This window comes from Budorcas taxicolor, chromosome 3 (assembly GCF_023091745.1).
Source record: "Budorcas taxicolor isolate Tak-1 chromosome 3, Takin1.1, whole genome shotgun sequence".
NCBI classification, from domain to species: Eukaryota; Metazoa; Chordata; class Mammalia; order Artiodactyla; family Bovidae; genus Budorcas; species Budorcas taxicolor.
In genome coordinates, this window is record NC_068912.1 from 87,475,784 (window position 1) to 87,501,876 (window position 26,093).

Genomic DNA, 26,093 nt, shown 5'->3' on the forward strand with positions numbered 1-26,093 from the left:
CCTTGGGGGCATACTTGAGTTCTGTGCAGGACTTCCTTTCCTTCTTTCCACATATATTTTAATGCCTACTGATGGTGGCACTGGGCCGGAAAGCCTTCAGTTCCTTGGTGCAAGAGATGCTGTTCTCATGGTGTTCTCTGTCATGGTCTAGTGTCATTTGATATCACGGGTGTCCAAGGTTCCCATCTGGCCTGCTATGTAAAGGTCAATAAAAGGCATCTATATTCTTTTGATTATCTGGGTATGCCCATCTTTCTATCTTACTGTAAATCACATCCAACAAATACCTCAGAATGCCTACTCTGTTACAAGCAAGCCAGCTACCACTAGAACTGGTCATTGGATAAGTCCTTTGGCAACAGGTAAAGCATCCTCACATGCACGTGACACCACCCTTATGGCAGAAAGCAAAGAGGAACTAAAGAACCTCCTGATGAAGATGAAAGAGGAGAGTGGAAAAAGCTGGCCTAAAACTCAACATTCAAAAAACGATGATCATGGCATCTGGTTCCATCACTTCATAGCAAATAGATGGGGAAATAATGGAAACAGTGAGAGAGTTTATTTTCTTGGGCTCCAAAGTCACTGCAGATGGTGACAGCAGCCATGAAATTAAAAGACGCTTGCTCTTTGGAAGAAAAGCCATGACAAATCTAGACAGCATATTAAAAAGCAGAGACATTATTTTGCTGACAAAGGTCCATCTAGTCAAAGCTGTGGTTTTTCCAGTAGTCATGTATGGATGTGAAAGTTGAACACAGAAGGCTGAGCGCTGAAAAATTGATGCTTTAGAACTGTGGTATTGGAGAAGACTCTTGAGAGTCCCTTGGACTGCAAGGAGATCAATCCAGTCAATCCTAAAGGAAATCAACCCTGAATATTCGTAGGAAGGACTGATGCTGAAGCTGAAGCTCCAATACTTTGGCCACCTGAAGTGAAGAGTCAACTCACTAGAAAAGACCCTGATGATGGGAAAGATTGAAAGCAGGAGGAGAAGGGGACAACAGAGGACAAGATGGTTGGATGGCATCACTAACTCAATGGACATGAGTTCACGCAAGCTCCAGGATATGGTGAAGGACAGGGAAGCCTGGCATGCAAAATTCCATGAGGTCACAAAGAGTTGGACATGTCTGAGCGACTGAACAACAACAACAACAACAACAACAAAGCATCTGCAGGTTGACCTAAGGATGGGGCACTATACAGTTTCTGAGCACTGGACACCGGATCTTCCTCTGTGATAAACTTTCCCTCCATCTTCTGCCATCACATTCATAATACAGCTCATCTATGGCTTGAGCATAAACAAAAATGAGATGGAAAAAACTCACAACAGTGTCGGAAGAGGACTCATTCCATGAATTGATTGACTCATTCATCAGTATAATATTTACCAAGCACCTACTGTGTGTCAGACACTTTGCTGCATGATGATAGTATAAGGACTAGTGAAAAGACTAGCAGATACAGTGCTTGTTCTTAGTGAATTCATCAACCAACAGTGGAGGCAGACAAGTGAATGAACAGCTACAATAACGGAAGTGATCCAAGGGAGAATAATCCATAAGGCCAACATCTAATTTCTTGAGAAACCATAAATTATTTGGGAGAAATGGCATTTGTCTTTCACAGTTCCCAACTACATGATGTGTAGAGGGTAAGCACTCAGTAAAGAGTCAAAAGGCCTAGATTCTGGCCCCAGCTGTCTTTGACCAGCTATCTTTCCTTTCCATTAGTTATTTCAGTTTTCAGAGCCTCAGTTTCCTCATCTGTAGAACTGTGACTGATAATATCAGTCCGGATTAATTCACTGTGCAATTGTGAAAATTAGTGGTCATGAGAATGATACTTTAATTAATTGTAAAGATCTCTACAAAATAAAACATGTAATCATAAGTTATACCCTTAATTTTTTTGATAAAACAGATGTTCAGCACTTCAATAAGTACTGAATAATTCCTTAAAAAATAAAAAAAGGAAAGGAAAGAAAACCAGCAGGTAAGGATCACTGTTGCCACCTTCACAGTTCAAAGTAGGTCTAATCTGATATTTTCAGCACTCTAGATAAAAATTTTAGCTCTTCCCTGGTGGCTCAGACGGTAAAGATCCCCTGGAGGAGGACAGGGCAACCCACTCCAGTATTCTTGTCTGGAGAATTCTCATGGACTGTAGCCCACCAGGCTGTGTCCATGGGGTCGCAAAGAGTGGGACATAACTGAGGGACTAAGCAGCAGCAGATTATTATTATTATCCCCATTTTACAAATCAGAGAAGTGAGGCGCCAAAGAATTTATGCAAGAGCACAGTCTCTTCAAAACCCAAGCCTGCGCTGCTTGCCAAGGCTTTTGTTGAAGCTTAGTCTTTAAGTTGCGTCTATTTCGGGATTTCTCAGCAAGAATACGGAAGTGGGTTGCCATTTCCTACTCCAGAGGATCCAATGTGGGGATCGAACTGGCCTATCGCAACCGGATTCTTTAGCACCGAGCTGCTCAACAAAACCCCAGAACCCCAGAACTCCTTAGTGCCTTTTCTCTGAAACACCGCTTCCCCAGCCTGGAAAGAACTGGCCGAGCCGTCGACTCCGCCCCATGACGTACATGGCCCCGCCCTCAGGCCCTCCACTTCTCGCGGGATCTCTCGGGAGGACGGCTGGGGTCGGGTCCCATCATGGCGGCTGAAGAGGCAGATGTGGATATCGAAGGGGACCTAGTGCCAGCGGCGGCACAGTCTGGGTGAGCAGTTGAGACTGGGCTTGCAGAGACGAGGAGGGGCACGGCCGTGAGGAGGTACCCTCTAAAGGCCGCGGTTCCGGCAAGGGCCGGGGGAGTGGAAAACCATCCCCTGGGCCAGGGTCTCCTGCTGGCCTGAGAGGGGCGCCTCGTCCATCCCGTCTGTTGGCTCCTCCTGAGCCCAGAGGGCGGGTACCGTAGACTAGCGTGGGACAGCCCATTTACCGGGATCCTGTGAGGGCGCTGACCGCGCCTAGCACATTGCATACTCTTAAGCAATTAGATTGCTTCTTCCCTTACTGCCACTCCAGAACCCGCCTCCTTGCCACCGCCCCAAAAATAATTAGAACAGGGGCAGTCCCTGGACAGAACCCAAGTTAGGAATTCTTGTTCCCTCGCTTGCAGGCCGTGTGACCTTGGGCGTGTCGTTTTATCCCTACTAGCCTCTGGTTTCCTCTTCCACGTAGGGGTAGTTATGAAAAACTTCCCGACATGCAGCGTGATCTAAAAGAAAGGGGTGGGACTTCAGAGTTTGACAGCTGTGTTTTGACCCAGCTGGATGGCACCCCACTCCAGTACTCTTGCCTGGAAAATCCCATGGACGGAGGAGCCTGGTAGGCTGCAGTCCATGGGGTCGCGAAGAGTCGGACACGACTGAGCGACTTCCCTTTCACTTTTCACGTTCATACATTGGAGAAGGAAATGGCAACCCACTCCAGTGTTCTTGCCTGGAGAATCCCAGGGACGGGGGAGCCTGGTGGACTGCCGTCTGTGGGGTCACACAGAGTCGGACACGACTGAAGTGACTTAGCAGCAGCAGCAGTTACTAGCAGTGTGACTTTGGGCCTCAGACAACTCATGTGTAAGCTGACTGTCATGTCATGTACTTCATACGGTTGTTGTGAAGATCAAATGAAATGATTTGGGGATGTGCTCTAGTATAAGAGAGGTGCTCTGTAAGTGTTGTGTTCTTTACCTTCCCACCACGGATAGTATTTTGAGGACCCAGTGAGAGGTCACCATTTAGTACCAGTTCCTGCAGAGCAGGCCAGTGTGACTTTTAAAAAGCAGCCTCCAGCTTGAGATATCTAGCTGTTTGACTCCTTGCTTGCAGAGAAAGAAATTGATACATGCGGTTTTAAAGATGTGCTTTCAGAATTCTCTTTTAGTAATAGAAGAGGCTTAGACTGGTCAGGGTCAGAAGACCTCAGTTCTCAACTCAGCCAGCTGTGTTGCTTATAACTATGAACAAGTTCATTAGAAGTCTCTACATTGAGCCAGGTAAAATTGTGAGGCTTAGACCATTTTTGACCTATAAAATAGCAATTTCACATGATCCAGCCTAATAATGGCAACTTTGTAAATTGTGAAGAAGAGTACCAACCCTGTCCATGAGGGACTGAAACAGAGCCGTTTAAAGTTTTCCTGAACTTAAAACACTATAAAAATGAGAAGTAACTAAGTCTCCTTCAACTGTTTAGACAAAACAGTACAAGTCTATACAAATGAACAGAAGGCCTTTGATAACAGTCTTTCACATTTGTGTAGATCAAGTTAATCTTGACCGAGTGCTTTTGCATGCATGGTTTGATTTACTTTCCACAATAAGTGTATGAAATAGGTGTGAGGGATTCTTATCTGAAGTTCAAGGGAGATGAGCTGCCCTTGGAAACACTAAAGATTATCTGAGAGCACTGACTCTTCCCCTTTCTCCATGGGTTTTTCTTTATTTTTATGATCGTGTTTTATTTCTCTTTTTCTTTTTTCTTTCCTTTTCTTGTTGTTCTGTTTGAGCCCAAAGTCTGCTGATGGCACTTACAGTCACATTAGTCTCATGAAACCAGTAACTGGTTGTTGGTTCCTGATGGTCATCGTCATTGTCTCACACAATTCTATAGAGCGTCATGAACATTACAGTCTAGTGACAGTTGTTCCCTAGTGTTGGTACTCTAATCATGTGGAATTTGGTGTGAGTAAACACTTAGATGCCCCTCTGAATTGTTCAGTTATAGCTGATCATGACATCTTGAGGGTTAATTGAAAACACACTTTTAAGTCCTTGCTAAGTGCTGGTTACCAAGGTTAGAAGATGCATTGAGGTGTTTTGTTTCCCTTCTACCATTCTTTCTTATCCTCTGTTTCTTCTGCTTGTTCTTTAAATAATAGTATTTCCAAGGAATTTTTGTCATAAGACTTCTTAACTAACCATACAGTCCATCTCTCAAGGCTTAAATTTCTGTTGAGTTGGACCATATGAAATTTTCCCAATGTTCCACCAATTTTGACCTACACAGATGACATTTAATCTTAAATTCCATCTAATAACAGGCTGATATTGCCCAAATCTGTCACCAACTCAAATCTTTCTCATGATCTTCAGATCCATTTATCCATTTTCCTGAATCTATTTGCCCTTGGGTGAGCCACAAGCTCCTCAATCTCACTTTATAGAAGCTTTCCTTACCCAACCTGCTTCCTCAAGTTCCCTAGTTCAATAAATGGCACCATCCACCCACTCATGCAGGGAAGAGACCTAGATTTTAACCTTTTTCCTTACCTCTCTCCTATTAGAGAGTCTGTAGATTCTGAGTATCCTCTCAGATGTGTTCACTTCTTCCTGTTCGCATTGCTTGTGCTTTAGGTCTAAGTTACTGTCACTTCTCTCTAGTATCTATGTAATCACTCCCTCTTAACTGCTTCTTGTCTCTTTGACCTTCTTCTAGTCTTTTCTGAAGTTAGAGTAGTCTTTTCTTACATCCAGATCTGATGATGGTACTCCCAACTCCCTAGAGACCTGTGTGATCCATACCCCACCTACCTGTTCATTCAGTCATTCAACAAATATTGATTAGCATTTATATGCCTATCTCTGGGTTTATAGCACTCACCCAAACTAAGTCCTTGCTTTTATGGAACTCACATTCTTATTGGATGAGACAGACAATAAACTTCATATTATAGCAGTTTCTAAGAGGTATAGCAGTTTCTAAGTATAGACTGGGAAAAGTCACTAACTAGGAAACTTTTATAACTTCAAAACATATAGAAGCAAATTTTAAATTTAATTATATCACAGATTGGGCCTCCTCAAACTTAACTATTCATATGAAGTGAACAATGTGACTTTCAGTTCAGTTCAGTCGCTCAGTCGAGTCTGACTCTTTGTGACCCCATGGACTGTAGCAGGCCAGGATTCCCTGTCACCAACTCCCAGAGCTTACTCAAACTCATGTCCATCGAGTCAGTGATGCCATCCAACCGTCTCATCCTCTGTCATCCCCTTCTCCCGCCTTCAATCTTTCCCAGCATCAGGGTCTTTTCCAATGAGTCAGCTCTTCTCATCAGGTGGCCAAAGTATTGGAGCTTCAGCTTCAGCATCCGTCCTTCCAATGAATATTCAGGACTGATTTCTTTAGGATGGACTGGTTGGATCTCCTTGCAGTCCAAGGGACTCTGAAGAATTTTTTCCAGTACTGCAGTTCAAAAGCATCAATTCTTCGGCGCTCTGCTTTCTTCATAGTCCAATCTCATATCCATACATGACTACTGGAAAAACGATAGCTTTGACTAGACAGACCTTTGTTGGCAAAGTAATGTCTCTGCTTTTTAATATGCTGTCTAGGTTGGTCATAGCTTTTCTTCCAAGGAGCAAGATCTTTTAATTTCATGGCTGCAGTCACAATCTGCAGTGATTTTGGAGCCCCCCGAAATTAAGTCTCTAACTGTTTCCATTGTTTCCCCATCTAAATGGTGGAAGTAACTATGACTCTCCTAAGTGTGACTTTAGAGAGTTCTAATTAGTTAAAAGGCTGAGAATTAACAAAGTTGAATCCCTCATGGACATAGAAAAGCCCCCAGATGACTCAAGTTAATTTTTGTTATGTGAGTTAAAACAACAGGTTTCTTAGGTCTCTTCACTGTACTGTCCTCCTTCAAGTATTTTCTTTTGTTTCTTCTATTTCGTCTTGCTTTTTCTTCCATTTTGAGAGTGGTGCTGTTAATGGGTGGCTTTTATGCTTTAGATATAACCAGGAGAGTCATAAAGTTGAATTCCTGTATAGATGTGCATATTCATCAAAAGAAATCTGAAATGTTGGTTCATAGCCACAGAATATGTTGTGTGTGGTTGCTGTTTGGAGGTAGTTTTTTCCTCATGGAGTTGTTTATTCTTGGGAAACAGAGAAGTGAACAAACTTGATATTTGGCAGTTGAAATAGGATGGAGAAAGGAACTAAATATTTGTTTAACGTACGAAACCTGTCAGTCACTGTGCTGTGTAAATTATATTCATTAACTGGTATAATTTCACCTTCATACCTATTTTCTCAATTATTACAGAAGTGATGAAAATACAGCGTCAGTTTTACAAGATCATTATCTTGATTCATCATGGAGAACTGAGAATGGTCTTATTGTAAGTATTTTGTGGAAATATCAGGTATATTAAGCTATTACTCAGTGCGCAGAGTATCTCTCTCTCTTTTTTTTTAACTTGGTGCTAGTTCTCAGTGGTCACAGAGGTAAGATAGTGAAACCTTTTTCTTAAATTAAAAATAGAAGGAATTTATTCTTTTTTCTTTTGACTGAAAAAATGGCCTTCTGGGAAACAACTTTGGAGCCAGCTAGATTTAGGCACAAATTGGTGCTCTACCACTTATCAGATTTATGAACCGCAGTTTCTTCATCTAAACTATGGGGATTGTTGCATGGTTCATTTTTTCATTTAACAGTTATTTATCGAGTCCTTGGGCTTCCCTGGTGACTCAGTAAAGAACCCCCTGCCATTGTGGGAGATGCAGGTTCGATCCCTGGGCAGGAAGATCCCCTGGAGGAGGAAATGGTGACCCACTCCAGTATTCTTGCTTGGGGAAGCCCATGGACAGAGGAGCCTGGCAGGCTACAGTCCATGGGTTCACAAAAGAGTCACACACAACTTAGCAACTGAGCAACAACTATTGAATACTTAGTACGTGCCAGACACCAGGCCAGGTTTTGGGGAATACAACCGTAATCAAGACGGACATGGTGAGGGAAACTGAGAAGGTGACATTTAAGTTGAAAGTAGAAGTAGGAATGTGAAGAGTAGAGGAAAGCTACTATATGCAGAAAGAACAGCAGCACGAAGGCTGTTGTTGAAATCCAGTATCTAGAATATAGTAGGAAAGGGGGAGAGGTGACAGGTTGGGGAGGCAAATGATGGCCCTGTCACACTAGCAGGAGGCAGGAAGAAAATGAAAAAGACTAGTTAGGAAACATTTCTAGGGACCTAAGCAAGATTTGGTGATGGCTTGGCCTCAGGTTGTGGCAGAAGTTGACAGATTTGAATTATGTTTGGGTGGTAGAAATGCTTGTTATATTGGGTTTGGGGATTGAAGGAAAAGGAAAGAATCCAGGATGATTCCTGGGTTTCAGGCTGGAATAGCTTGGTGACTAGTAATGCTGCTTACAAAATTGGGAAGGCAGGAGAGAAGCTGGTGAAGGTTATGCTTTGGTAAATTTTGTTTTGAACGTGTGAAGTTTTAAGAAGCCTGTTAGGTACCCAAGTGGAAATTTTGAGTGGGTAGTTAGTTATAACCGTCTAAATAGAGTTTGGAAAAGAGACTTGGCTGAAAATGTTTACATTTTGAGAGTTAAAAAGAAGTATGGAGAGATTGTGGCTTAAGGGGAGAAAAGGAATTGTGAGTTTTGGAAATATTAATAGGTGAGGTATCTAGCAAAATCTTAGTAGTATCTTAATTGTTCCTCATGCAGGATAACCATTATTACTTTATCATGAGTAGGAGCCAGAGCCTAGGAATTAAGGCTCAAGTCTCTTCTTTCCCACTTAAAACGTTAGTTACTGCTTCTATGAATGCATCTGTGAAGTAGTGATGCCTGTCTCAGCATTATCATAGGAGTCCAAAGATATGTCTGTGTTCTCGGTAAATGGTAGCTTTATTATTTGTAATCATATTATTGTGTATTTTCATTTAACAAAATAGTAGTTGGTTTCAAAAAGCAGTAAATAAAAAAAATTATTCTTCCTTCTTTTTAATAGCCTTGGACTCTGGATAGCACCATCAGTGAAGAGAACAGAGCTGTCATTGAGAAAATGTTGTTGGAAGAAGAGTATCCTTTATTGACTATGAGGAAAGTAAAGATTTCAGGGTTAAAAATCCATTAATGCAAAACTTACAAAAGAGACCACTGTTAGTTGCTAGATATAATGCTAGGGAATAATGTTACCTACCTATTCTGTGTTACCACTAAGTCTGAGATCTAACCCAATACTTTTGAGTTTCTGTTGTCAGCCAACTCTTTCAGTTACCTTAATATTGAACAGAAATTATAGAAATTTTTTGGTGGTTGTTGTTTTGTTTTTATTTTTTATCTTTTTGCCATGCCACATGGCATGTGGGACCTTAGTTCCCAGACCAGGGATTGAACCCATTCCCTCTTTAGGGAAAGTGTGAAGTCCTAACCATGGACCAGCAGGGAGTTCCCTATAGAGTGTTTTAAATCAGCTAGAATCCTTAGTTTAAGTCCAAATTTTCTAGTCCAGACCTCCCATTTTCAGTTGTATGAGATATTAATTCGTCCAAAGACACAGAATTACAATATGTAAAAGTTCTCACTTCTTATTCTTACCAATTTATAGGTGTTACTGGGAGCAATCTAAGTAAAAAACACAAAACTATAGAATGAAGATTTTTTTTCTCCCAGAAGTTGTAGGTCCTTATTCACAGTTCAGCCACTGGCTTCTTGCCCTGTTTCTTTCATCTGTTTGTGATATTTGCAACTTAAATTTTGGGGAACTCATATATTTTTTTACATGTAAAATAAAAGGATTGAATAAAAAGTTTTCTGATTTTCTGATTTATAAAGATTGTTAATATAACTCTAATTAAAGTAGTGAGTGGTTTGTTTTCAACTCTTCTGTGTTTCATGGATTTTTATCTCCTTTTTAAGCCAGAATTTCTGTTCCTTTTACTCCCAGTTATTGCTATGTTGTTTTCAGGGTGTCTGTGTACCTTTAATTCTCATAGGTAAACCCCTTTTAGGCTTTCTTACTCTCCAGCTCTCCCCAAACATTACAGCTATAGCCTGGATCATTGCTTTTCAGTAGAAAAATAGTGCAAGTCACATATGTCCTTTACAGTTTTCTAGTAGCCATGTTTAAAACAGGGGAAATCGATTATAATAACATTTTATTTGACCCAGTATATTTAAAATATATTTCAACATTTAATATGTAAACATTGAGATGTTTTACATTCTTTGTTTTATACTCTTTGAAACCCAGTACATCTGGGTTTAACAGTACATCTCAGTTTGTGCTAACCACATTTCAGGTATTCAGTAGCTACACATGTGGCTATTAGCCAATGTGTTGAACAGTGTCATTCTAGATTAATGAATATTTAGGTAGTCAGTGGTTCACTTCCAGACTTGGGAACAAAATAATGATAATAAAAGCTATGCGAGCTGTTGGATGAACAAGGATAATGCTTTCTTCTGTCCTTGTCTTCAGCACCTGATATCTGCCATGATGCCTCGTGCACATGACACATGGTCAGTATTTGCTAAGTGAAGAATCTAAAAATATAACAGTATAGGCTAGGTTTAATCAATCTGAGAGGTAGATTTGACCCAAGCGTTCATTATATTTGTTAGGGTAGAGAACAACCCTAAACTCTTCTCTGTTACCTTCAGAAATGTGAAAGCAGATACTCCTGAATTATCCTGGACGACCAGTCAGCATCTGTTAATTCTCCATATGTGTTAGGAAAAAAGATTTAAATAAAACATTGAGGATATCTCTTTTCTTAGCCACTTCTAATAGGGAAGAAAGAGAAACTAGCATTTAGGTAGTACACATTTTGTGCAGATACTGTGTATGTATGACTTCACATGTAATATTTAATCCAGATAAAAACCCTATAAGATATAAACATTTTTGTTATAATTATTACACACCTGGAAAATTTTTTGAGAAGAATTGGTTTCACTTGAATTTAAGTGTGATTTTCAGGGTATGTGAGTGCCTGCTTTATACAAATTGCATAATTTATAGGACTTTATTATTGTTTTAAAAGTTTCTTTAATAATTACACAGGTATTACTTATCCAATAAGTCACTTCCAGGAAAATTCTGGCTTGATCAAAAGGAAGATGATAAAAAATACTTGAAGAGGTAAAATCAATTTATAATGCTTTTAAAAGTCTGAATTGTATTTTTAAAAACTTCACAGGCTTCCTTATTTTCTTTTTTCATGTGGTGCAGTCTGCAGAAAACAGCAAAAATCATGTATGTACTTACATTTTATACTTTAAAATCTTTCTGATTAGTTAAAAATTAGGGGAAAATTAAACAAGTTATAGTTGGCCTGTGGAGAAATCCTCTTGACCTTGGGTTTACACAATTATAACGTCAAAAATTTCTTGTACAAATGTTGGAATGTTACAAGATAATTTTATTGTATTATTTATTTGTCAGAACCTTTATGGCCCTACATAGGCAATTTTATTAAACTATGGGAAAGGTGGTTTTCTAGGGATTTGTGGGGAAATTTTTTTAAGCTGCCCTCTAGGATATTATGAATTGACTTGATTTCTGGTGCCCTGTCAGTTAATTTTCATTTGTTTCAAATAAAACTTTTATTTGAAGTTGTAGTTTTTAAAAATTATCTAGAGAAGTTAATAACTGTTTTATAAACATCCTTTCCCTATAATTGAAGAAGGTTTGATATTATTCAGTGTTTCTAAGCTTGCATGTTGATAACTTAGAGGGTAGACTTGTAATTACCAAGAGTTTGAGCGCTGAACAGACTTCGGCTTTTGCATTTTGCTGACCAGCAACAACAACTAAAAAATGAAGTTAAAAGATTAATGGTTCACGTCAATTAAATTAGTTGGCTTCATCTCAATTTTATTTTTAATTTCTTAATGTCTTGCATTTCAAAAGCAATAATTATAGTGTCATAGTACTTTCACCTCTTTTCCGGCTTGATATTTACGTAGATTTACATAGAAGAATCAGATGGTATTTCTGGAGCCCGTTTTATCTCCTACAAGCCTCTCAGGTTTTGGAGATATATTAACATTTGCTGCTTTGTGTCCAGTCTAAGGAAGCCTATTTGTTATTTCCTTTGATGTCTTTTAGTGTTATCTTCACTCAGACCCGAGGATTATGTCTTTGGGGGCTCCTGTCCTGAGCTAGAGAAATATATAAGACAGGGTAAATCTGGTCCCCCAGGTAGAGGCTGCAGCCTGCTTTTTCTTCTCTTCTTTTTAATTCTTAGACTCAAAAAGTATTAAGTTTAGTCCATGGCTATCTATAACCTTTAGCTGCATAAATATGGAATGTTCCATTTCAGAAATTTTTTTGCAATTCCTCTTTTTCCCCTCAGGGTACACTCTCCTACAAAACCAGCCAGTTACTCAGTAAAGTGGACGATAGAAGAAAAAGAGCTGTTTGAACAAGGGCTGGTAAATAAAGCAATTTTTAATTTATAGTGAAATAATTCTAGAAGCAAATATTGATAGAATTATAAGGTTAATTTATAGAGACTGAAAATTTCATTTTAATTACAGTAATCACATTTATAGTTTTTCTGTAGTTAAATGATGTAGTTAGAATGATTATGTTTGTAGTGTAGTAGGAGAGAATTCCTTTTAACTCATACTTAAGTTACTAAAATATTAAAATATTGATAGATTTGACTCAATATTTTAGGTAGTTTTTCACCCCTTTTTTGGTACTAATAAAACCCAAGAAATTGTACTATATACGTTTTACCAACCACCTGTACTGAAAGGCAAACTTATTTATAATTACCTGATCTTTTCTCTTGGGGAAAAACTTGTATTTGGAACAGTCTGGGTGATCAGCTCAGTTTTTTTCAATTCCGATTTTGGCATTTGTGCACACAATCTAAATATTTTAATGGATATAGTTAAAGACCAGAAACATTCCTTTTGCATCAATGTTTCACTGAGATCTATTTAAATATTCACAGTTGCATAATGGAAAAAAAAATGTACACAAGTTTCTAATTATGAGAAAGTGCCTTAATATAATGAAACTTAACAAAATATGCAGGAATTTTTTTAACTGTCTATAGTAGATCATATTTTTTTCTTTAAGGTACATATTAATTAATTTTGAAATTATATATATTTATATATGTAGAATATGTAATATTATGTAGGATTCATGAATGCGAATTGAAACATAGTTAACATAACTACAGAAACTATTTTGAGGGTTATATCTCCTCCTGAGATTTTTCTCCTATACTTTTGGTGCTTTTTATACTGATATTTTAGTCTGTCGTGTGATTGTCATTTATATAATCTAATTAACCAGTCGTATATTTAAGATTGCTGACAACTTTAGTGTTTTGTCCATTACCAAAGATCAGAATATACACACAAATGGATTGTGAATTTTGGGGTTGTTCTTGTTGACATTGGTGGTAGTTATAGAGGCTTAGCTCCATGGTTCAGAACTCAAATGGCACCTTAAGTTGTGGAGTGTTAAGTCTCCTTCTGACTTCTGTCTCAACCTTTAGTTTTCTTTGCCTGTCACCTGTTCTTGTGAGTCCTTCCAGAGATAATTTGTCCCTATAAAAGCAAGTGTCTTTATTTAGGTACATATGTAGATATCTATATCTATCTGTGTATATAAAAAGAGATATTTTAAACCTAAAATATTTTCCCACAAAAATACATGGAACCATTGGTTGTATTCTCAGCCTGTGTAACTCATTAGTATCGTTTGCTTATAATCTGAATTCTCTCAGGCTTGAGAGTAGGAAATTATGTGGTACTGAATGATGAAAAAAGGTTTTTTCCTTCTTGTCCCTTTGCTCTATTTTTAAATTGGTGAATGTTTTCTTTGCTTCTCTTGCTAGTGTCCCCTCTCCAATTTTCACAGTGCCCAAGCCCCTAGAATCCTAACTAGTGACACTTCATCCAGATCTTTCCTATTTCCAAAAGAGTGCTCTATGCTACCAAATTACATATTTGCCTTCATTACACAATGTGTGTCCTCAGTCACTCGGCTGTGTCTGACTCTTTGCGACCCTATGGACTATAGCCAGCCAGGCTTCTCTGTCCATGGGATTTTTCAGGCAACAGTACAGAAGCAGGTTGCCATTTCCTCCTCCAGGAGATCTTCCTGACCCAGGGATCAAATCCGCTTCTCTTGTACCTCCTGCATTGGCAAGCAGATTGTTTACCACTGTACCACCTTGGGAAGCCCTTAGCACATACTACAGATAATTAAATCTTCAGAAAGTTGATCTCAGGTATTAGTTAAGAACTATCATAAGTTATTAATTTATACTTACTGATTTTCTCAGAAGTACTTTCAGTTTTAAGAAATTGTCCATATGTCAGATTTTCTATTGAATACCAGAAATAAGTATATAAGTTAAGATTTATCATTTAGGTCAGGATAATTTATTGCCATTAGTCATGACTCTCTGGCATGTAAATCTGGCCCTGAGATCAGCTTCTCTGAGTTGTATTTTTTTTTTCCTTTAAATAGTTTTAGGAAATCTACAATAGGATTGTTGAGCTTCTTTGGGAAATGGAGAGTATCTTGTGTTAGAGATAATGTAAAGGAGATTTATGTATCAAATGATAGACTTGATAATTAAAAATACTGTCTAGCTTTAAAATTATACTGCATTCATGTCTGTACTTGAAAACACACCAGAGCTCCCTCAAGTTCTCAGTTTTTCCCTTCACAGCCTCGATGTTAGTAGGTACACAGCCTTTGACAATGAAGGGATGTAGGGAGGCGTTGGTTGGAGGTCACTTTATTTGTGATTCAATCTTTTAATTCAGTTTACTGTGATATCTGAACAGTGTAAAAGTTTTTGTAATGTATGTTTTAATATGGAATCTGACTAAGAAAATTTTTTTGAAATTAGTGTTGGAACATAGTCAATTGATTCTATAATTGGAAAATAGAACATACAACCCACCTCCCTTTCAATGCACTTTTTTGTTGAGTTATCCTTAAATTTTGGAACATTATAATGTATAATACTAATACATGCTGTAGGAGTACATAGAAGTGATGATCTTCATTTAGGTAGCTATAGAAAGAAATTTCTAAATCATCTTGGTCTGCTTTCAGAAGTCAGGATTCAAAGAGGAGATTGTGGGCTTTGATTTTAAGAGTCTTAACTATATATGAGACTTGTGTGTTTTAGAAAACAAAAATAGATCATTTTACTTTTTTTTAATTTGGCAGTAATTTGGAATGTTAAGCTAATCAAAAACAATTTCTTTTGCATTTTGATAACATAGGCTAAATTTGGCCGAAGGTGGACCAAAATTGCAAAGCTAATTGAAAGTCGCACTGTTTTACAAGTGAAGAGTTATGCGAGACAGTACTTTAAAAATAAGGTAAGCAGGATATAAATATCCTAGTGATCATATTTAAAATAAATAAAATTAATAAGCGTAAATAGTTCTTTAATTCAGGCATGCTTGCATACATGCTAAGTCGCTTCAGTCATGTCTAACTCTTTGTAACCCTATAAACTGTAGTCTGCCAGGCTCCTCTGTCTGTGGGGATTCTCCAGGCAAGAATACTGGAGTGGGTTCCTCCAGAAGATCTTCCCAACCGAGGGGTTGAACCCATGTCTCTTACATCTCCTGCATTGGCAGGCGAGTTCTTTTCCACTGGTGCCACCTGGCATTAAAGTCTTAATGTTCAGAGTGTTTATAGTGAAAATATTTTATACCCATAAAGTACCCTATAAATGTTTGTCTTCAAAAATCTCAAAGCGTATCTTCAATGTATTGAGTATTGCTGTTAAATTAGTATTATTATGTTACTCCACTTAATTTCATGCAGTTAAATAGGGCAAATTATTAGTTGCTCAAAAACATCCTGTAAAGCAAGTAGTATTCCAAAGAGAAAACCTTAGAGGTCATTGCTTCCTGGAAAATCTTTTTCCTTTTTAAATATTTGCATTAAACTTTTAAGAATTATTAGAGCTTAGGGGCCAAAAATGCTAACACGATTCTAAAATCTTTTTAATAGCAATGAAACTTGTACAATTATTATAAAGAACTGTCTGAAAACTCTAATAAATTGCAATGTTCAAAAATGTACAGTTACGGTCTAGTTCCTTAGTCTCGAAAGTAATTTGTGCTGTATTCAACCATGTAGTTCTGATATTTAGAATTTTTCTAATATGTTCTGCTTGAGTACTAGAAGCATAATTATATAGAATTTGAAAGTGTCTTAAATGAAATTTTGTGCTTTCTTTTCATGTAAATTGGGTTGACCCTTGAACAAAACAGGCTGAAGTGAGCTGATCAACTTATATGTGGATTTTTTTTCAATAGTCAGTAATACAGCACTGCACCATCCCCTGAGGTGGAACTGCAGGTGTGGAACTGCAGATGCTAAGGGGCCGCATAAAGGGGAGGCCAACTTTAAGTTATATACAGATTTTCATCTGTATGGTGCTCCTGACCCGCTGTTGTTCAAGGGTCAGCTGTATTGGGTTTTACCCCGTATACAAGACTTACCTAATTTAGTGTCATTTGGTCATAGGAGGTCGGTAATGGAATGAATTCATTGTAAATCAGTCAGTCTGCTCCCTCTTAATCAGCAAAAGCATTTTCCAGACAGCCTGCTAAGGTCAAGGTATTGGGAGCCAGAATAAGCCTAATTTAGTTGTTCTTAGCCATGCTTCTCTGGCTGGTATGTGCGGGACTTCTTGCAGTGTCAGTTTTACTCAGAGGCTTGAGATGAAAGGGTACATTTTAATATTTAAAAAATTAATATATAATTAATACAATGCAAAATTTTGTCAGCAATTTTAAGCTAAAAATGAGAAACTTCAAATAAATAGGTTGTTAAAGGCTATTTCAGGCTAAATGTCCAAATTTCATTTTCCCTCCCGCTAGCCTTTCCTTTTCCTTTACATAGTAAGCCAGTTAACTACAATACAGTATCCTCGGAGTCTGTTGTGATAAAGGATCTATACATAATGTCTTTTTAGGAGCTGTTATGTCTTGGGTATGTTAGTTATTTGCAAGATTTTTCAAAATTATATGTAACAAAGATTTTATTTCAAAGCACATATACTCGTTAGCATTCATTTTCTTTTTCTTATTGCATTACAACATATTTATGTTTATAAAAGCAGGTATGATAGTTTCATGTCTTAAATTATAAGCTCTATAATATTAGAGCTACATTAAGTGAACTTGCATAAGCCAGTTTGTTTCTATTGTCTTTGTATTTAAATGAAAGATGATTTTAATTTACTCAGTAAATATATGTGAGATAGACTCCTTTAACTAAAAGGAGTGTTTAGCATTATAAAAATGATCTGCTGAGGTATCAGATACTCTGAGAAATAAGCCTTCGCAATATCTTAAAAATACCTTGTATGATGGTTTTTGGTTAATTTTCTGTGGTTGATCTGAGCCAGATTCCCATTTTAAGCTTCATACTGAAAACTAAGTATTAATAGTAGGTCATAATTATTTGATTAATAAAAGTCACCATTTGACCATGAATGAGTCAAATATATTTATGGAAATTTGAAGTGATGATCTTTTACACTTAAAATGTAGTTGTAACCCCTTCAGAAAAAGCACAGTAAAGATACACCTTTGACATGTACTCAGTTTAATAACTTTGTATCTTATTTTTTGTGTGTGCCAGTGATTACATTTTAAACATGTTAATATTATGGATATTTTATCTTGATTTTTAATAAGGTAAAATTAGATGGTCCAGAAAAGGAAACACCAAATCAGAAGAATAGCAGTGGCTTCCAGATGAGAAATGAAGATGAAGCGACAAAGGCATGGACAGCATCAGGTTTAAGGGGACGTGCTGATCCCAACTTGAACGCTGTAAAAATTGAAAAGTTATCCGATGATGAAGAAGTAAACATCACAGATGAAACTGATGAGTTGACTTCTCCAGTTCCCCAAAAGGATCTTAGCAGTGTTCTCTTGTTAGACATGTCTAATAATGAAAGACCTGAAACCAGTAAAGCACTGGTTTCTGAAAGCCAAGAAAATCCCATTTCCAAATCTTCCAAGGAATACCTTCTGACTATAAAGCAAGGTGAGATGGAAACACTTTCAAGCTCAGGAATTAGACTTTGGACTGAAAATTACAACACCAGTGACCAAAAATTAGTTGAATTAAATGATCAGAAATGTGATAAGCTGATGAAGAACTGTGATAAACATGATGGGAATGGAATAACAGATGATGCCAGACAGTTGCCTTCTCCAGAGCCTTGTGAAGCTCAGAAAGACTTGAGTGATAATGAATTGCTTTTTCATTCCTCCTGCCAAATGGAGGAGGAGAGCCAAGAGGAAGAAGAGCTTAAGCCACCAGAACAAGAAATAGAAGTTGATAGAAATATCATTCAAGAAGAAGAAAAACAAGCAATTCCTGAGTTTTTTGAGGGGCGCCAAGCTAAAACACCAGAACGCTATTTGAGAATTAGGAATTATATTTTGGATCAGTGGTAAGGAAAAATTGTATTTTAGATGCTATTTTAAAGCTTATGAAACTCTAAAGTATGTACATGTGCCTGTGCAGAGTTTAGTATTTTACAGTCCTAGTGTTCCAGAGAGCTTTAACATATTAATACATTTCAGTAGGCAAGACTTGGTTTCTCATAGTGAAACTGTTTGAAAGTTTTGGGAAATGTTGTCATCTGTAGCTGTCTTAACCCATCTGTCTGTTATTTTATTAGAGTCTGTGGTCCTAAAAGAAAAGGGATAAATTATTACCGTAAAAAGCAGTTTCGTAGGACAATGTTAGGAAGATATAGAAAACACTACTGAACTGGAAGAGGGGAAGAATGTCTATCTTAGTTTATGGTGTACTTTGAAGTACAAAGAGAAAACTTTTGTGACAAGGATAGTATCATTTAATGTGGCTTGATTTCAGAAACTATTCTAAAAGTCTGCCTTAAGTGCTTTTGACTTTGAACTTGTGACATAATGTGTCAATAATTCCTTTATCAGAATATAAGAATTTTTTTTATATATTCAGTTTACCCTCTAAATTGTCAGTACCTTTTATTTGAATTACTTAGTGAGGGATGGGGAACAAGCCAAAAAACTTCCCACTTTATTAGCTTAAATGCTGTGAAAGTGATTTGCATTTTTCATAATAGTTTAATTAAGACATCATCAAACATTCATGATTGTTACTGCTTCAAGAGCTATAAAATTGTGTAGAGCCGTCTTTACAGAGGGCTTCTGTTCTGACCTAGGAAGATTACCAAAGGAAAAAACCAGGCTTGTTAAATCAGTAACTTTCATTTTACTCACAGAATATTAATCATTTTGACATCTAAAGAAAGCCCTATTCTAAAAGAAAAAAAAATTTTTTTTTCTCGCTCTTAACTCTTGGTTATTTTGCAAATGATTGAGGTTGGGAAAATGCTAAGTGAGAGTGGTATCAAAGTAAAAGAATACCTATAAGGAACCACTCCTGATATTTACATAGGGTTTTATAGTTTACAGAGAGCTTTTCTCTATCTGATTGTTCAGAACAATCCTGTAAACTAGGCAGGTGGTGTGTTCTCTCTTTGAAAGAATGAGCTTGAGGTCAGGAGGGGCTTAGGGAGCTGCCTTGGATTATACAGACCGGTTGTTGACAGAAGAAGGACTTCAACGCAAGTCTCGACTCTGTAAATCACTCTTTCCATTATTCTACATTGCCTAGTTCACACTTAAAACAGAAAAATTAAATCTCCCTTGGTATCTAATTTTGTGTTTGGAAATAAGAGCATGAATGGCCAAAATTGAAGTACTTCAAAATAATGACTAAATCAAAAGTGTTTATATAAATTATCAAAGACAATTTAATGTTACTTTAATCAAATTTCATTTGTTACTTTGAATTTTGGATTTACAGGCAGAGTAATTTATATGGGTAGCATGAATTAATATGGCAATAGTTTCCTAATGTCATTGCCTTAGTTCATGAAACCAGTTAAATATTGCTGTTTCAGTATGATGATTTAGCCGAACAGTATGAAAGCAAAAATAAATGTTTTGAACAGGAACTCAAACCTATTCTCTTCAGAAATAGAACAGAGTATTTAGAGACTGGAGGCGGTGTTAAAAAGAAAATGAAGAATCAAGTTTTAAGATAAAGTCCTGCTAGATTTGTTTGTAGCTAGAAGATCTTTTCCATAAAAGCACATGCAGTTGACTCCCTGTTTTGGGGGCTCTTTTATGAAAACAGTAACCAGTAATCATTGAATACTTACAAATGCCCAACATCGTATTTATCTCTAGTCCTCTTTGACAGCCTTGTCCTCATTTTACAGATGAGAGAAATGAGGTTGAGAGAGGGAACAGCTTGTTCCAGGTCACATTAGGTGGAGGTGATTCCAGAGAATGCAGTCTTGACCCATTATTTTCACACTTACCACTCTGGGCCTTGACTGACTTTTCACACTGCCTCGAATGCTTTTCCCCACTGGATTTTGGTGAATCTCACTTCTTCTTCTCTTTCAGTTCTGCTCAGGGGAGATTAGATGCCTTCTTTCTCTACCCTGTGTCAACAATAGCTCACATATCTCCTCCCTCTCATTCTCTTACCCTGTATTGTATATATCTTATAGAACTTCTTACCACTGAAAATACTATATTTTTATTTGTGTTTTGTCTCCCCCCTCTCCACCCCAATGATAAATATAGGCTCCATGTTCATTGTTAATTGTTTTGTCCCTCCTGCTTAGAACAATGCTTGGAATACAGAGACAGATTGAAAGAATGAATCATTATATCATAAACAGATGTTTCTAGAGGCCTTACCATTTGTTCAGTGCTGTACTAATACTGAGCTCTTTGTTTAAAGCTTTTTGATTTGTGTAATCTTTAATTAGACCAATACAGTTTATAGTTGCCTGGTTTTTGGTAGCTGGGTATACCCTGCCAATTCCAGCTGTCCTGCCTTCATTTGTGTAGAGTGTGTACTTTTCACCCAAGACACACTGAAATCCCACCTTTTTGATGGAACTTCTGATATCGTCCCACATCCCATATTATCAATACTTTTTACCCTCACTGACCTTCAGAATTTATGATTTTAAATTTGGTTTCTGCTTAGGTCTTCCCTGAACACCCTATCTAAAATAGTCTATACCTCTCTGCCCTGCTGTATACCCTTATCCTTATTCTGTCTTCCTAGCGCTATTGCTACCTGACAATATAGTATTTATTCATTCATTTATTGACTTACTAGAATGTAAGGTCTGAAAGTTCAGGAACTTCAGATTCATCTCTGTATCTGTGCCTAGAACAGTGCCTGATATGTAGGACACAAAATATATATTTGTAATATAAAGATTGATTAAGGAATTCCTATGTTATGTAATATATCTGAACACTCAGTTCATAAAGTCTGTGTTTGAATCCTGTCACTTCCTTAACAAAGTGCTTTAATTTCTCTTACCTTCTTGTTGCTTTATCTCAAAAATAAGAATAATAAAATCTACTTTGTAGAGTTGTATATAACCCGTAGTATGGCATCTGTTCTAAGTACTCAGTAACTGTTTGCTACTCTTACTAAGTTCCATTACTAAGACTTCATGTTATACCATCTAGCATGGTATATTAAGTATATTTAGTTGTTGTTCAGTCATTCAGTCATGTCTAACTCTTTGCAACCCCATGGACTGCAGCATGCCAGGCTTCCCTGTCCTTCACCATCTCCCAGAGCTTGCTCAAACTCATGTCCATTGAGTTGGTCATGCCATCCAACCATCTCATCCTTTGTCCCCTTCTCCTGCCTTCCATCTTTCCCAGCATCAGTGAGAAAAGTGAAAGTGCAAATCACTCAGTTGAATCCAACTCTTTGTGACCCCATGGACTGTATACTGTATACAGGCCAGGATACTGGAGTGGGTAACCTTTCTCTTCTCCAGGGCATCTTCCCAACCCAGGGATCGAACCCAGGTCTCCTGCATTGCAGGCAGATTCTTTACCAGCTGAGCCGCAAGGGAAGCCCAAGAATACTGGAGTGGGTAGCCTATCCCTTCTGCAGCGGATCTTCCCAACCCAGGAATCGAACCAGGGTCTCATGCATTGCGGGCGGATTCTTTACCAACTGAGCTATCAAGGAAGCCCTCCCAGCATCAGGGTCTTTTCTAAGAAGTCACCTCTTCAGGTTGACTATCTTAGTTTAGTGACCAAAGTATTTAGTAATTGTTTTATTTTGTAAACCTCTTCTTTAGTGACCAAAGTATTTAGTAATTGTTTTATTTTGTAAACCTCTTCTTTCTTTCAGTCTTTGGGTGTTTCTTGATTCTTTAGCATGGAATATAGTATCTGTTTTCCACTGAGAGCACTTAATGTTCCTGGCATAAAGATTAAAAGTAATATATAACTTTTAAGCATTTATAAGGTAGCTTGTAATTAAAAGATGCTGTCCAGCAAAGTTAAAGTAGATGAACCTAAGCAATGTATTAAAAATTGGAATGTCTAATACTAAGCATTTTCAACATATTATGAATATGCCCTTTTTATTCAAAGATTGAGGCTTGCATTTGGGTCTGTAGATAAATATGCTTCTAACTTCAAAGTCCTGGGATCTATGGAGTTTAATGTTTGGGAAGAAATGATACTTGTAAAAGTCACACTGTACTTGTTAATGAGTGTATCATTGAAAAATATTTCATTTCAGAAAAAAGTACACTTGGGTATTATGTATTAGCATTGTATTTACTACACATTTACATATTGAGAAGGGGGTACATTTTAAAAATATTTCAAGTATTAAAAGTTTCCCCCAGAAGTCTTCTTTTATGTTTTTATTTATCCAAAATAATTGTACTTCCATCTCTTAGGGAGATATGCAAACCGAAATACTTAAATAAGACCTCAGTACGTCCTGGCCTGAAGAACTGTGGGGATGTTAATTGTATTGGACGGATTCATACATACCTCGAGTTGATAGGAGCAATCAATTTTGGATGTGGTAAAAATAAAAACCCAACAACATCTTTTACTCAACGTTTTTTATCCTTACAGCACCCATTAATTTCTTTGATGGTCAGAATTCAAGTAGATTTAGTGTTGATAGAGAATACAGAAAGGTGCTCTAATGTTATAGAATAAATGTATTGAGATTTTGTTTTAAAACAGATTTCTGTTGATAAACTGTATTTCCTTTTAACCTGCAGTCAAAATTGATGCTTTTAAAGGAAAAATATTAAGTAGTAGAAATGATTTAAGGATGCAGTTCTTTGTCAAGTAAAAGTAAATTTTATGAAAAGTCCAGTCAAAGCCCATTTAATTTGGAAATACTGTATTAATGCTAAACATATTGTCTAGCAGTATTTAAATAAAATAATTTATGAGCCTTTATACTTAAATGTAATAAAAGTGCCAAAATATTTTTTGTGGTAGAAAGTTTTTCTCAAATGTAAAGTCATGCATATTTTTAATGTATTCTGCCCTTTTATTGAATTGCTGCTGCTGCTGTACATGAATGTTTTCATGTACAAGTTGCTGGAGTTGGTGCTAATCATACATAATTTTGAAGAAAGATAATAGTTATAATAGTTGGAAAGTGATAAGTTAATTAGAGTGTTGTAACCCATGGTTCCAGTGGAGTATATTCTGTGTTCTTTGTCTATGAAAAGACAACCAGAAAACTTCCTACCAGAGATTATTTCATTTCATGTAGAGATAGATAGAATTTACAGTCTTCCGTGGGCTCTATCCTTCATTTTAGTGTCTTTTCTTGCCCAAAGCAAGGTACCAGGGATGGCTTTATAGGAAAGCTAAGATGCCATAGCTTCCCTAGCCATGCAAAAAAAAGTGAAATCATGTTTACTGTATTAGAATACCAAAATTAGCAAAGTAGGCTTAGCACTCATTTAATCAAAAATTAAATAAATGACCCATTTCCTAAATGTTTCATTTTATTGAGATTTCCTTATGAAAACAGCATTACTTTCATGTGAGAACTACCAGGTAGCACATCAGATGTAATATTGTGGAATAAGATAGAAACACAGATGCTTAAAAAAAACTTAGAAATTGGGTTATAATTGTAGATGTGTCTTCCTATTGGACAAATAATTCTACAAAATAATAGACTGTTTTCTTTTTTTCTGGATTCCAATAGAACAGGCTGTATATAACAGGCCACAACCAGTTGACAAAGTACGAATCAGAGACAGAAAAGACACGGTAGAAGCATACCAGCTTGCCCAGCGCCTGCAGTCTATGGTGAGCAGCCCCGCGGCTCACTGAATGATGGGGTGTTCTTTGCTCTGTTGAATAGGCTGTGCCTGCTTCTCTTCACCTGTTTGACAAATGACCATCTAGTAGAAGAAGGTGTTTTCTTTCACCCAAGCTGTTCACTTTTCTGTTTCCATTCAATTTAATGTTAATTTATAGGCAAAAAACAAACCCCCCAAATCTAAAAATCATTCACAGACTTTACACAGAAGCATGGTGTTTTGCTTAAAGTGGTCTTAAACTGCTTCATTTTGATATCCATATCTAACATATCTTTTAAAAACCATACATTTAAGCTCTTTTTTTGTTTCCATTTTCTTTTCGTTTGCTTAAAATTCTTGCCATAAGATTTAGCTTTTCGGAAGAGCTGTTCGAAATATTTTAGTCTTTTTTAATTCTTGAGGTTAATGAGTTTTACAGGCTTCCATGGTCTTACATGGCTCAGTGGTAAAGAATTCACCTGCCATTGCAGGAGCCGTGGATTCAATCCCTGGGTCAGGAAGATCTCCTGGAGAAGCAAATGGCAGCCCACTCCAGCATTCTTGCCTGGGAAATCCCACGGACAGAGAAGCCTGGCGGGCTGTCTGTGAGGTCGCAGAAAAGTCAGACATGACTGAGCAACTAAACAGCAACGAGTTTTACAGTGTCTTACAATGCATGCATCTTATTTTAAAAATAGGTGATCCAGCAAGTCTCCCAAAAGGCAGAGTCATGCTGTGGTCTTGTTGGCTTTTACTAATTGTTGCTGTTGTTTAGTTGGTAAGTCGTGTCTGACTCTTCTGTGACCCCATGGACTCTAACCCACCAGGCTAGAGATTTCCCAGGGAGGAATACTGGAGTGGGTTGCCATTTCCTTCTCCAGGGCTTTACTAATAAATAGGTGAAATTGGTTAAAGGGTAAGGTAAATAGAGGAGAAGGCAATGGCACCCCACTCCAGTTCTCTTGCCTGGAAAATCCCATGGAGAGAGGAGCCTGGTAGGCTGCAGTCCATGGGGTCGCTAAGGGTTGGACATGACTGAGCGACTTCACTTTCACTTTTCACTTTCATGCATTGGAGAAGGACATGGCAACCCACTCCGGTGTTCTTGCCTGGAGAATCCCAGGGATGGGGGAGCCTGGTGGGCTGCCGTCTATGGGGTCGCACAGAGTCAGATACGACTGAAGTGACGTAGCAGCAGCAAGGTAAATAGAAAAGAATAGAAGATGAAAGAGCAGGTTTTTTTCCTCAGAGTATTTAGGCTATAAAACATGTCTACCCTAGTTTTTTTGTTTTTGTTTTTGTTTTTGTTTTTGTTTTAAAGAAAGAATTTTCATGTACAGTTGCTGGAGTTGGTGCTAGTCGTACATATTCGTAAGTCTGAGATACAATTATTTTGCTTCTAGTTTTCATTATTATACCTCTGGCTGTGTATTGTTTCTAGTTTTCTACCATGAAGTTATTTTTGTGGTGGTTCTTCTTGGCGCTAAAAAATATTATTTTCCTACAGTTGTAACTCCCATATGATGAAAGGAAATGAAAATTAAAGGAGAAATCAGAATAAAATTTCAAAAATCATTACTTACTTATTTTTGAGCCAAATGCTAACTGTTGAACATAAATTAATAAAAAATAGTCAGGCATTGCTGATCAGGGATTACAGTAATTTAATGGAGAAATTGATGTTTAGGAAGTTATCATTTTGGTTTTATATGTTAATGTGCTATGATTTCTCCAAGCTAATCTTGTTACCTTTTGCTTTATTTTTAATTTCCTAACAGCGCACAAGGAGACGCAGAGTCCGAGACCCTTGGGGAAATTGGTGTGATGCAAAAGATTTGGAAGGGCAGACATTTGAGGTAACTTTGATCCCTTCAGATGACTCAGAAGTAAAAATTATTTTGTCAGTATACATTTGTGTATCTTTAATGTCACATATATTATACTTGTTTTATATGTCTAGATGTATAGGTCTCTTTCCCATGTTAATTTATTTGTCTAAAAGTCACCAATAAACAACAAAGAAAAAGGTACTGAGGATGCAGTTAACTAGAAGTGTGACTGGTTTTCAGAACCGTTATGGTCTGTCCCAATATTCTGGTCTTTAGCTCCAGAATATCTGTCAGCG

The 26,093-nt window shown here is 37.3% G+C and overlaps 1 protein-coding gene across 1 annotated transcript in view; it reads left to right on the top strand.

Annotated features, from left to right (window-relative positions):
• The first annotated feature begins 2,668 nt into the window (after nucleotides 1-2,668).
• Nucleotides 2,669-26,093, top strand: part of MYSM1 (Myb like, SWIRM and MPN domains 1) — a 37,590-nt gene continuing 14,165 nt past the window's right edge. Inside the window, exons 1-11 of the mRNA XM_052637854.1 lie at nucleotides 2,669-2,735; nucleotides 7,071-7,146; nucleotides 8,770-8,840; nucleotides 10,828-10,905; nucleotides 10,996-11,019; nucleotides 12,122-12,200; nucleotides 15,036-15,134; nucleotides 17,475-18,241; nucleotides 22,586-22,716; nucleotides 23,872-23,975; nucleotides 25,747-25,824. Of these exons, the coding sequence (XP_052493814.1) occupies nucleotides 2,671-2,735; nucleotides 7,071-7,146; nucleotides 8,770-8,840; nucleotides 10,828-10,905; nucleotides 10,996-11,019; nucleotides 12,122-12,200; nucleotides 15,036-15,134; nucleotides 17,475-18,241; nucleotides 22,586-22,716; nucleotides 23,872-23,975; nucleotides 25,747-25,824 (1,572 nt within the window). The 5' untranslated portion in view covers nucleotides 2,669-2,670. The remainder of the gene's footprint in view (nucleotides 2,736-7,070; nucleotides 7,147-8,769; nucleotides 8,841-10,827; nucleotides 10,906-10,995; nucleotides 11,020-12,121; nucleotides 12,201-15,035; nucleotides 15,135-17,474; nucleotides 18,242-22,585; nucleotides 22,717-23,871; nucleotides 23,976-25,746; nucleotides 25,825-26,093) is intronic.